Below are 13,344 nucleotides of genomic sequence, written 5' to 3'. Positions count from 1 at the left end.
TAGCAAGGTAAACAGTCAGACACACACCACAGCCAGCTGGATAGCAAGGTAAACAGTCAGACACACACCACAGCCAGCTGGATACCAAGGTAAACAGTCAGACACACACCACAGCCAGCTGGATAGCAAGGTAAACAGTCAGACACACACCACAGCCAGCTGGATAGCAAGGTAAACAGTCAGACACACACCACAGCCAGCTGGATACCAAGGTAAACAGTCAGACACACACCACAGCCAGCTGGATAGCAAGGTAAACACTTTGTTAAGAAAACATTCTGACACGCCCCCTTGGTGCTATATGGATTTAGCTTGGTATTGTTCGTTCCTTGGTTCACTACATGATAAGCACTGATGTTGAAATGATTGATTGTATACTACATTGACAAATATATATTAAGTATACAGTGGGGCAAAAAAGTATTTAGTTAGCCACCAATTGTGCAAGTTCTCCCACTTAAAAAGATGAGAGAGGCCTGTAATGTTCATCATAGGTACACTTCAACTATGACAGACAAAATGAGAAAAAAAATCCAGAAAATCACATTGTAGGATTTTTAATGAATTTAATTGCAAATTATGGTGGAAAATAAGTATTTGGTCAATAACAAAAGTTTATCTCAATACTTTGTTATATACCCTTTGTTGGCAATGACAGAGGTCAAACGTTTTCTGTAAGTCTTCACAAGGTTTTCACACACTGTTGCTGGTATTTTGGCCCATTCCTCCATGCAGATCTCCTCTAGAGCAGTGATGTTTTGGGGCTGTTGCTAGGCAACACGGACTTTCAACTCCATCCAAAGATTTTCTATGGGATTGAGATCTGGAGACTGGCTAGGCCACTCCAGGACCTTGAAATGCTTCTTACGAAGCCACTCCTTCGTTGCCCGGGCGGTGTGTTTGGGATCATTGTCATGCTGAAAGACCCAGCCACGTTTCATCTTCAATGCCCTTGCTGATGGAAGGAGGTTTTCACTCAAAATCTCACGATACATGGCCCCATTCATTCTTTCCTTTACACGGATCAGTCGTCCTGGTCCCTTTGCAGAAAAACAGCCCCAATGCATGATGTTTCCACCCCCATGCTTCACAGTAGGTATGGTGTTCTTTGGATGCAACTCAGCATTCTTTGTCCTCCAAACACGACGAATTGAGTTTTTACCAAAAAGTTATATTTGGTTTCATCTGATCATATGACATCCTCAATCTTCTTCTGGATCATCCAAATGCTCTCTAGCAAACTTCAGACGGGCCTGGACATGTACTGGCTTAAGCAGGGGGACACGTCTGACACTGCAGGATTTGAGTCCCTGGCGGCGTAGTGTGTTACTGATGGTAGGCTTTGTTACTTTGGTCCCAGCTCTCTGCAGGTCATTCACTAGGTCCCCCCGTGTGGTTCTGGGATTTTTGCTCACCGTTCTTGTGATCATTTTGACCCCACGGGGTGAGATCTTGCGTGGAGTCCCAGATCGAGGGCGATTATCAGTGGTCTTGTATGTCTTCCATTTCCTAATAATTGCTCCCACAGTTGATTTCTTCAAACCAAGCTGCTTACCTATTGCAGATTCAGTCCCCGTATCCTTTTAATCTCCCTGGTCAGGGATGGCTCCGTATCCTTTTAATCTCCCTGGTCAGGGATGGCTCCGTATCCTTTTCCACCAGAACATCATGGGTGGTCCAGGACAGGCTTGATGGCTGACAGTGTCACTCGTGTCTCTCGTGTCTCTGAGGCAAGTGCATCTGTAAACTTGCTCAGAGGTTCAAGGAGCTCAGAGGTTCAAGGAGCTCAGAGCTTCAAGGAGTTGGCACAGTTTCTCCATGACACTTATGTCAGCATCAGATGCCATGATCCTCTTTCTCCAGCCAGTGTCGCACAGACTGGCTGCTGTTGTCTGAAGAAACGCTCAAGCATCTTGTGTGTAGATGCCCATCGGGTTACAACATCATGGATCAGAGCCTTCTGTGGCATGTTGAGGGCAACTTGCTTTTCTCTCAGTTCTCTCCTTCTCTTCCAGCTCTGTGAGAAGCCTTGGACCAGATTATGGCAGAACTCTGAATGTTCAGAACCTTTGAGATGGCCAGGTTCAAATGATGGCCAAAGCCACGGATCTGGGAACTCTTCTAAAGCCTTGATCATGTTTGTTCTGTTGTCTGTGGTTATGCAGACCAGGTCTTCCTTGTTTAACCCCCCCACCCCCCACCCACACTCTTCCATCATATTCTCAAAAGATTATCTGATATTGTGATCTTCTGGGAAGAACTGTGTTTGCAGGCAGTTTGATTCCAGTTGTCAGTCTGGGGTGAGGTAATGGATAGTGAAGCTGATTGTAGGGTTGAACCACCCCCTGCTTTCGCTGGTCCAGAGGTACGTAGTTGCAGCAAAACCATGTGCCTTGAGCCAAACCTTTTCCAGCATCAACTTTAACCTGGTTGTACAGGTTTGGGATTTCAGTTTTGGAAAATAATGTTTGTGATGTCACTTTGCAACCTTCATCAGCCTCAGAGAGACAGGCCCCTCAACAATATGAAATGGTATCATGTCCTTTGCAATGTAATATGAAAGGGCTGCAGTGAGGTCTTGATCATGTTTTGATGTGGGTGCGTAAGCAGCCTGCCTTTTTAAATGCTGGAGCGTCTGTGTCACAACTGTAGATGAGGAGGGACCAGTGTTTCTCCTGTTGGAACACTTTTACAACCAAGTCGACGACTGGCGGATTTTAAATGAACAAAATATGTTGGTTGGGTGATTAAACTACATAACGTGTTATCTGTGTGAATCTGCAGACACACGACACATACAGCAGCAGAACGTGTTGTGTTTTTACAGGAGTAGGTAACACTGAAAGCTTCAGTTTATATGATTGACAAGCTATTAGCAAGTTAAACAGACAAACCAGGACATTTTCCCCCATTCCGAAGTCCCCACATCATGTATTGAGCTAAAAGTGAACTTACCTTGCATTCGCTGTAAAGTAGTGGGTGGTGGTCACGAAGATGACTGAAGAGTTGTGAAGTGTTGCCCCTTTCGCAGTGATTTGATTTAGTTTTTTTTGTTGTTGTTTTTTTTGCATGTTCTGCAGCCAGGGAGACCATCTTCGATTTAAGTTTCCCTCAGCACTCTTGTAAATCCCAAAATACGACCATACTTCAGATTTGGTCCTCTTAGACGGCTGAAAATTTTCCCGAGCGCTGCCACTGCCTTCCGCCATGTTTTCACACAAAACAAAACCCACGTTGCTGCGCCTGCGTCAGACTGATGCTAACTGTGGTTGATGCTGGACAGTATTTACCGGGAGTTTTTCAAACGCGGTTTTAATGATAATTAACATTTGAAACAGTAATACTAACCGCTGGGAATTTTACCGGGGTTTATCGTGAAACCGGTAACCGTTTCATCCCTAGTTGAGAGGGATGAGGTTGTAACGGTATACGTTGTCTGAAGAAGAGGAAGAGGAATCATCGGACCAAAAGCGCAGCGTGGTAGGGGTTCATGCTTTTTATTGACACTGAACACTAACAAAAATAACAAAGAGAATAACCGAAACAGTCCTGTAAGGTGCAAAACACTAAACAGAAATTAACTACCCACAAAATCCATGTGGGAAAAAGCTACCTAAGTATGGTTCCCAATCAGAGACAACGATAGACAGCTGTCCCTGATTTGAGAACCATATCCGGCCAAAACATAGAAATACATAAACATAGAAAAAGGAACATAGAATGCCGACCCAAATCACACCAAACCAAAATAGAGACATAAAAAGCTCTAAGGTCAGGGCATGACAGAGGCAAAAGGTAAATAAATCTGGCTGCACATCTGATTATAAAACATACTATAAATGTAGAAATCATGTGATTTAAAGTGAAGAAAAACAAGATGAAACTATGAAACAAACAATATATATATAGAATGATAGTAAAAAGCTAAATGACATTTTGTGCAAAACAGCAAACTCATTGAATCACAATATTTGCCACTGGCCTACACACAATATCCCATAATGTCAAAGTGGAATTATGTTTTTAGAAATGTTTACTAATTTATAAAAAATTACAACCTGAAAGGTTTTGAGTCAGTAAGCATTCAACCCGTTTGTTATGGCAGTAAACAAATTAACAACAGACTTTTAGCACGCTTATGGGGAAGGACATTCAACACAGAGGGTGTTATTTAATGGAAGCCTCTCCAACATAATCCAGGTAGAATCAGGAATTCCACAAGGCAGCTGTCTAGGCCCTTTACCCTTTTCAATCTTTACTAAATCACCTGCCACTGGCTTTGTGAGCAATGTGTTTACATACAGTGCCTCAAGAATATATCTTCCTCTCTCTCTCTCTCTCTCTCTCTTTCTCTTTGTCTTTCTCTTTCTTTCTCCGGTCTCTCAATTTCTCTGTCTCCAGGACTATAAGCCAGAGGATGACCCCACTAAATTTAAGTCAGGGAAGACTGGCCGAGGCCCTCTGGGACCAGATTGGAAGGTACAGTGGGCAGGGAGAGTGTGTGTGTATAATAATATTTGTGTTTGCAGAATGAGGTATATTGATGTGTGTGTCTCTGTGTGTGTGTCTCTGTGTGTGTGTGTGTGTGTGTCTCTGTGTGTGTGTGTGTGTGTGTGGTGTGTGTGTGTGTGTGTGTGTGTGTGCGTGTGTGTGTGCAGAAGGAGCTCCCTAAGAAGACAGATTGCCCACACATGTGTGCCTACAAACTGGTGACAGTCAAGTTCAAGTGGTGGGGCCTGCAGAACAAAGTGGAGAACTTCATCCAGAAGGTACAGAGGATGAAGACTGGGATGATGGGAGGAGGAGGGCTAAGGTGGCGAGGAGGGGTGAGGGAGGAGATGAGGGGTGAGGAGGAGGAGGGAGAAGGAGGGAGGAGGACAAGGAGGAGTGAGGAGGAGGAGGGAGGAGATGAGGGGTGAGGAAGAGGATGATGAGGAGAGGAGTGGTGAGGAGTCTAAATGTTGTGACTGGAAAAGTAGAGTAGAGTAGCTGTACATGTCTATGGTAGTAGAGTAGAGTAGCTCTACATGTCTATGGTATTAGAGTAGAGTAGCTGTACATGTCTATGGTAGTAGAGTAGCTGTACATGTCTATGGTAGTAGAGTAGAGTAGCTCTACATGTCTATGGTAGTAGAGTAGAGTAGCTGTACATGTCTATGGTATTAGAGTAGAGTAGCTGTACATGTCTATGGTAGTAGAGTAGAGTAGCTGTACATGTCTATGGTAGTAGAGTAGAGTAGCTGTACATGTCTATGGTATTAGAGTAGAGTAGCTCTACATGTCTATGGTAGTAGAGTAGAGTAGCTGTACATGTCTATGGTATTAGAGTAGAGTAGCTGTACATGTCTATGGTAGTAGAGTAGAGTAGCTGTACATGTCTATGGTAGTAGAGTAGAGTAGCTCTACATGTCTATGGTATTAGAGTAGAGTAGCTGTACATGTCTATGGTAGTAGAGTAGAGTAGCTGTACATGTCTATGGTAGTAGAGTAGAGTTGCTGTACATGTCTATGGTAGTAGAGTAGAGTAGCTGTTCATGTCTATGGTAGTAGAGTAGAGTAGCTGTACATGTCTATGGGAGTAGAGTAGCTGTACATGTCTATGGTATTAGAGTAGAGTAGCTGTACATGTCTATGGTAGTAGAGTAGAGTAGCTGTACATGTCTATGGTATTAGAGTAGAGTAGCTGTACATGTCTATGGTATTAGAGTAGAGTTGCTGTACATGTCTATGGTATTAGAGTAGAGTAGCTGTACATGTCTATGGTATTAGAGTAGAGTAGCTGTACATGTCTATGGTAGTAGAGTAGAGTAGCTATACATGTCTATGGTAGTAGAGTAGAGTAGCTGTACATCAAATCAAATCAAATCAAATTTATTTATATAGCCCTTCGTACATCAGCTGATATCTCAAAGTGCTGTACAGAAACCCAGCCTAAAACCCCAAACAGCAAGCAATGCAGGTGTAGAAGCACGGTGGCTAGGAAAAACTCCCTAGAAAGGCCAAAACCTAGGAAGAAACCTAGAGAGGAACCAGGCTATGTGGGGTGGCCAGTCCTCTTCTGGCTGTGCCGGGTGGAGATTATAACAGAACATGGCCAAGATGTTCAAATGTTCATAAATGACCAGCATGGTCGAATAATAATAAGGCAGAACAGCTGAAACTGGAGCAGCAGCACAGTCAGGTGGAAGTTGAAACTGGAGCAGCAGCATGGCCAGGTGGACTGGGGACAGCAAGGAGTCATCATGTCAGGTAGTCCTGGGGCATGGTCCTAGGGCTCAGGTCAGTTGAAACTGGAACAGCAGCATGGCCAGGTGGACTGGGGACAGCAAGGAGTCATCATGTCAGGTAGTCCTGGGGCATGGTCCTAGGGCTCAGGTCCTCCGAGAGAGAGAAAGAAAGAAAGAGAGAAGGAGAGAATTAGAGAACGCACACTTAGATTCACACAGGACACCGAATAGGACAGGAGAAGTACTCCAGATATAACAAACTGACCCCAGCCCCCCGACACATAAACTACTGCAGCATAAATACTGGAGGCTGAGACAGGAGGGGTCAGGAGACACTGTGGCCCCATCCGAGGACACCCCCGGACAGGGCCAAACAGGAAGGATATAACCCCACCCACTTTACATGTCTATGGTAGTAGAGTAGCTGTTCATGTCTATGGTAGTAGAGTAGAGTAGCTGTACATGTCTATGGTAGTAGAGTAGAGTAGCTGTGGGGAGTTGATTTGTTGTGGCCTGGTGGGGAGTTGATTTGTTGTGGCCTGGTGAGGAGTTGATTTGTTGTGGCCTGGTGGGGAGTTGATTTGTTGTGGCCTGGTGGGGAGTTGATTTGTTGTGGCCTGGTGGGGAGTTGATTTGTCGTGGCCTGGTCGGGAGTTGATTTGTTGTGGCCTGGTCGGGAGTTGATTTGTTGTGGCCTGGTGGGGAGTTGATTTGTTGTGTCCTGGTGGGGAGTTGATTTGTTGTGACCTGGTGGGGAATTTATTTGTTGTGACCTGGTGGGGAGTTGATTTGTTGTGATCTGGTGGGGAGTTGATTTGTTGTGGCCTGGTGGGGAGTTGATTTGTTGTGATCTGGTGGGGAGTTGATTTGTTGTGATCTGGTGGGGAGTTGATTTGTTGTGACCTGGTGGGGAGTTGATTTGTTGTGATCTGGTGGGGAGTTGATTTGTTGTGATCTGGTGGGGAGTTGATTTGTTGTGATCTGGTGGGGAGTTGATTTGTTGTGGCCTGGTGGGGAGTTGATTTGTTGTGATCTGGTGGGGAGTTGATTTGTTGTGACCTGGTGGGGAGTTGATTTGTTGTGGCCTGGTGGGGAGTTGATTTGTTGTGATCTGGTGGGGAGTTGATTTGTTGTGACCTGGTGGGGAGTTGATTTGTTGTGATCTGGTGGGGAGTTGATTTGTTGTGATCTGGTGGGGAGTTGATTTGTTGTGATCTGGTGGGGAGTTGATTTGTTGTGATCTGGTGGGGAGTTGATTTGTTGTGGCCTGGTGGGGAGTTGATTTGTTGTGATCTGGTGGGGAGTTGATTTGTTGTGACCTGGTGGGGAGTTGATTTGTTGTGGCCTGGTGGGGAGTTGATTTGTTGTGATCTGGTGGGGAGTTGATTTGTTGTGACCTGGTGGGGAGTTGATTTGTTGTGATCTGGTGGGGAGTTGATTTGTTGTGATCTGGTGGGGAGTTGATTTGTTGTGATCTGGTGGGGAGTTGATTTGTTGTGATCTGGAAGGGGAGTTGATTTGTTGTGATCTGGTGGGGAGTTGATTTGTTGTGATCTGGTGGGGAGTTGCCTGGGCATATCATTTCCTTCTGTGATCCTTCGATCATATTTCTTCTAATCTCTGCTGGACTCAATCTATTTGTATTATAGTATTATTTAGTATTTTACTACTATAGTATTATCTAATATTATACTATTATAGTATTATTTAGTATTATAGTATTATTTAGTATTATAGTATTATATAGTAGTATAGTATTATTTAGTATTATAGTATTATTTAGTAGTATAGTATTATTTAGTAGTATAGTATTATATAGTAGTATAGTATTATTTAGTAGTATAGTATTATTTAGTATTATAGTATTATTTAGTAGTATAGTATTATATAGTAGTATAGTATTATATAGCAGTATAGTATTATTTAGTAGTATAGTATTATTTAGTATTATAGTATTATTTAGTATTATAGTATTATTTAGTATTATAGTATTATTTAGTATTTTACTACTATAGTATTATCTAATATTATACTATTATAGTATTATTTAGTATTATAGTATTATTTAGTAGTATAGTATTATATAGTAGTATAGTATTATTTAGTAGTATAGTATTATTTAGTAGTATAGTATTATTTAGTAGTATAGTATTATTTAGTAGTATAGTATTATATAGTAGTATAGTATTATATAGTAGTATAGTATTATTTAGTATTGTAGTATTATTTAGTATTATAGTATTATTTAGTATTATAGTATTATTTAGTATTTTACTACTATAGTATTATCTAATATTATACTATTATAGTATTATTTAGTATTATAGTATTATTTAGTATTATAGTATTATTTAGTATTATAGTATTATTTAGTATTTTACTACTATAGTATTATCTAATATTATACTATTATAGTATTATTTAGTATTATAGTATTATTTAGTATTATAGTATTATTTCGTATTATAGTATTCTTTAGTATTATAGTAGTATAGTATTATTTAGTAGTATAGTATTATTTAGTAGTATAGTATTATTTAGTAGTATAGTATTATTTAGTATTATAGTATTATTTCGTATTATAGTATTCTTTAGTATTATAGTAGTATAGTATTATTTAGTAGTATAGTATTATTTAGTAGTATAGTATTATTTAGTATTATAGTATTATGTAGTACTATCCTATTATAGTATTATTTAGTATTACACTAGTATAGTATTATTTAGTAGTATAGTATTATTTAGTAGTATAGTATTATTTAGTAGTATAGTATTATTTAGTAGTATAGTATTATTTAGTAGTATAGTATTATTTGGTATTATAGTATTATATAGTAGTATAGTATTATTTAGTAGTATAGTATTATTTAGTATTATAGTATTATAGTATTATGTAGTACTATCCTATTATAGTATTATTTAGTATTACACTAGTATAGTATTATTTAGTATTACACTAGTATAGTATTATTTAGTAGTATACCAGTATAGTACTATTTAGTTGTGTACCAGTATAGTACTATTTAGTTGTGTACTATCTTAGTATTATACTAGTATAGTATTATTTAGTCGTATACTATTATAGTATGATTTAGTATTATACTATTATGGTATTATGTGGCATTATACAAGTATAGTATTGTTTGGTATTATACTATTATAGTATTATTTAGTATTATGCTATTGTAGTGTCATTGAGTATTATACCACTGTAGTATTATTTAGTATTATACTATTGTGGTATTTAGTATTATACTATTGTAGTATTATTTAGCATTATACTATTGTAGTATTATCTGGTATGTATACTATTGGAGTATTATTTGGTATTATACTATTGTAGTATTATGCAAGTTTGCGGACGACACAACAGTGGTAGGCTTGATTACCAACAACGACGAGACGGCCTACAGGGAGGAGGTGAGGGCCCTCGGAGTGTGGTGTCAGGAAAATAACCTCACACTCAACGTCAACAAAACTAAGGAGATGATTGTGGACTTCAGGAAACAGCAGAGGGAACACCCCCCCATCCACATCGATGGAACAGTAGTGGAGAGGGTAGCAAGTTTTAAGTTCCTCGGCATACACATCACAGACAAACTGAATTGGTCCACTCACACAGACAGCATCGTGAAGAAGGCGCAGCAGCGCCTCTTCAACCTCAGGAGGCTGAAGAAATTCGGCTTGTCACCAAAAGCACTCACAAACTTCTACAGATGCACAATCGAGAGCATCCTGGCGGGCTGTATCACCGCCTGGTATGGCAACTGCACCGCCCTCAACCGTAAGGCTCTCCAGAGGGTAGTGAGGTCTGCACAACGCATCACCGGGGGCAAACTACCTGCCCTCCAGGACACCTACACCACCCGATGCTACAGGAAGGCCATAAAGATCATCAAGGACATCAACCACCCGAGCCACTGCCTGTTCACCCCGCTGTCATCCAGAAGGCGAGGTCAGTACAGGTGCATCAAAGCTGGGACCGAGAGACTGAAAAACAGCTTCTATCTCAAGGCCATCAGACTGTTAAACAGCCACCACTAACATTGAGTGGCTACTGCCAACACACTGTCAATGCCACTGACTCTACTCCAGCCACTTTAATCATGGGAATTGATGGGAAATGATGTAAATATATCACTAGCCACTTTAAACAATGCTACCTTATATAATGTTACTTACCCTACATTATTCATCTCATATGCATACGTAGATACTGTACTCTATATCATCGACTGCATCCTTATGTAATACATGTATCACTAGCCACTTTAACTATGCCACTTGGTTTACATACTCATCTCATATGTATATACTGCACTCGATATCATCTACTGTATCTTGCCTATGCTGCTCTGTACCATCACTCATTCATATATCCTTATGTACATATTCTTTATCCCCTTACACTGTGTATAAGACAGTAATTTTTTGGGGGGAATTGTTAGTTAGATTACTTTCGTTATTACTGCATTGTCGGAACTAGAAGCACAAGCATTTCGCTACACTCGCATTAACATCTGCTAACCATGTGTATGTGACAAATACATTTGATTTGATTTGATTTGTGTACTATTATAGTATTATTTAGTAGTATACTACTGTAGTATTATTTAGTATTATATGAGTGTAGTATTATACTGTTGTAGTATCATACTATTATAGTATTATTTACTATTATACTAGTATAGTATTATTTACTATTATACTAGTATAGTATTCTTTAGTATTATACTAGTATAGTATTATTTAGCAGTATACTAGTATAGTATTATTTAGCATTATACTATTATGGTATTATGTGGTATTATACAATTATGGTATTATTTATTATTATACTATTATACTATTATTTAGTATTATACTAATGTAGTATTATGCGGTGTTATACTATTGTAGTATTATGCGGTGTTATACTAATGTAGTATTATGCGGTGTTATACTAATGTAGTATTATGCGGTGTTATACTAATGTAGTATTATGCGGTGTTATACTATTGTAGTATTATGCGGTGTTATACTAATGTAGTATTATGCAGTATTGAAGCAGTATCTCATGAGAATATTGAACATCATTTAAATATTGAAGCTTTCTCTCGCTGTTTCTCATTCTTTCGTTATCTCTCTTTTCTCTCCATCCCTCTCAGCAAGAGAAGCGTCTGTTCACCAACTTCCACCGTCAGCTGTTCTGCTGGATCGACAAGTGGATCGAACTCACCATGGAGGACATCCGTCGCATGGAGGACGACACACGCAAAGAACTGGACGAGGTGAGGAGAGGAGAGGAGTGAGGAAAGTAGATATATTTATAGTACTGAACAGTAAAGAAAATTGAAGGGTGTGTATTATACTACTATCAGTACAGTATATGAAGGGTTAATCATCTACCATCTGAATAATAATAATAATAATAATATGTAACCATCCGATTAGTAATACTACTACTACTACTACTAATAATAATAATAATAATAATAATATTAATAATAACAATATATAACCATCTGAATAGTAATAATAACAATATTCAACCATCTGAATAGTAATAATAATATATAACCATCTGAATAGTAATAATAATAATATAATATATAACCATCTGAATAGTAATAATAATAATATAATATATAACCATCTGAATAGTAATAATAATATATAACCATCTGAATAGTAATAATAATAATATATAACCATCTGAATAGTAATAATAATAATATAATATATAACCATCTGAATAGTAATAATAATAATATAATATATAACCATCTGAATAGTAATAATAATATATAACCATCTGAATAGTAATAATAACAATATTCAACCATCTGAATAGTAATAATAATATATAACCATCTGAATAGTAATAATAATAATATAATATATAACCATCTGAATAGTAATAATAATAATATAATATATAACCATCTGAATAGTAATAATAATATATAACCATCTGAATAGTAATAATAATATATAACCATCTGAATAGTAATAATAATAATATATAACCATCTGAATAGTAATAATAATAATATATAACCATCTGAATAGTAATAATAATAATATATAACCATCTGAATAGTAATAATAATAATATGTAACCATCTGAATAGTAATAATAATATATAACCATCTGAATAGTAATAATAATAATATATAACCATCTGAATAGTAATAATAATAATATAATATATAACCATCTGAATAGTAATAATAATAATATAATATATAACCATCTGAATAGTAATAATAATAATATATAACCATCTGAATAGTAATAATAATATATAACCATCTGAATAGTAATAATAATATATAACCATCTGAATAGTAATAATAATAATATAATATATAACCATCTGAATAGTAATAATAATAATATAATATATAACCATCTGAATAGTAATAATAATAATATATAACCATCTGAATAGTAATAATAATATATAACCATCTGAATAGTAATAATAATATATAACCATCTGAATAGTAATAATAATAATATAATATATAACCATCTGAATAGTAATAATAATAATATAATATATAACCATCTGAATAGTAATAATAATAATATATAACCATCTGAATAGTAATAATAATATATAACCATCTGAATAGTAATAATAATATAATAACCATCTGAATAGTAATAATAATAATATAATATATAACCATCTGAATAGTAATAATAATAATATAATATATAACCATCTGAATAGTAATAATAATAATATAATATATAACCATCTGAATAGTAATAATAATAATATATAACCATCTGAATAGTAATAATAATATATAACCATCTGAATAGTAATAATAATATATAACCATCTGAATAGTAATAATAATATATAACCATCTGAATAGTAATAATAATATATAACCATCTGAATAGTAATAATAATATATAACCATCTGAATAGTAATAATAATATATAACCATCTGAATAGTAGTGATAATATTAATAATAATAGTTGTCTATCAGCAATAACAAGCCACCGGGGTCTGACAATCTGGATGCAAAATTACTGAGGATAATAGCAGACGATATGGCCACATCTTTAATTTAAGCCTACTAGAAAATGTGTGCCCTCTGGCCTGGAGGGAAGC

At 37.1% G+C, this 13,344-nt stretch overlaps 1 protein-coding gene across 4 annotated transcripts in view; it reads left to right on the top strand.

Moving 5' to 3' along the window:
- LOC109883813 (phosphatidylinositol transfer protein alpha isoform-like) overlaps positions 1–13,344 on the top strand; it is a 56,928-nt gene that overhangs the window by 22,383 nt on the left and 21,201 nt on the right. For all 4 annotated transcript variants that reach the window (XM_031808371.1, XM_031808368.1, XM_031808370.1 and 1 more), the window contains 3 exons: positions 4,402–4,479; positions 4,659–4,769; positions 11,375–11,497. In XM_031808371.1, coding sequence (XP_031664231.1) covers positions 4,402–4,479; positions 4,659–4,769; positions 11,375–11,497 — 312 coding nt within the window. The remainder of the gene's footprint in view (positions 1–4,401; positions 4,480–4,658; positions 4,770–11,374; positions 11,498–13,344) is intronic.

Source organism: Oncorhynchus kisutch, linkage group LG28 (genome assembly GCF_002021735.2).
Source record: "Oncorhynchus kisutch isolate 150728-3 linkage group LG28, Okis_V2, whole genome shotgun sequence".
Lineage (NCBI taxonomy): Eukaryota > Metazoa > Chordata > Actinopteri > Salmoniformes > Salmonidae > Oncorhynchus > Oncorhynchus kisutch.
This window is presented reverse-complemented; position numbering and strand designations above follow the sequence as displayed.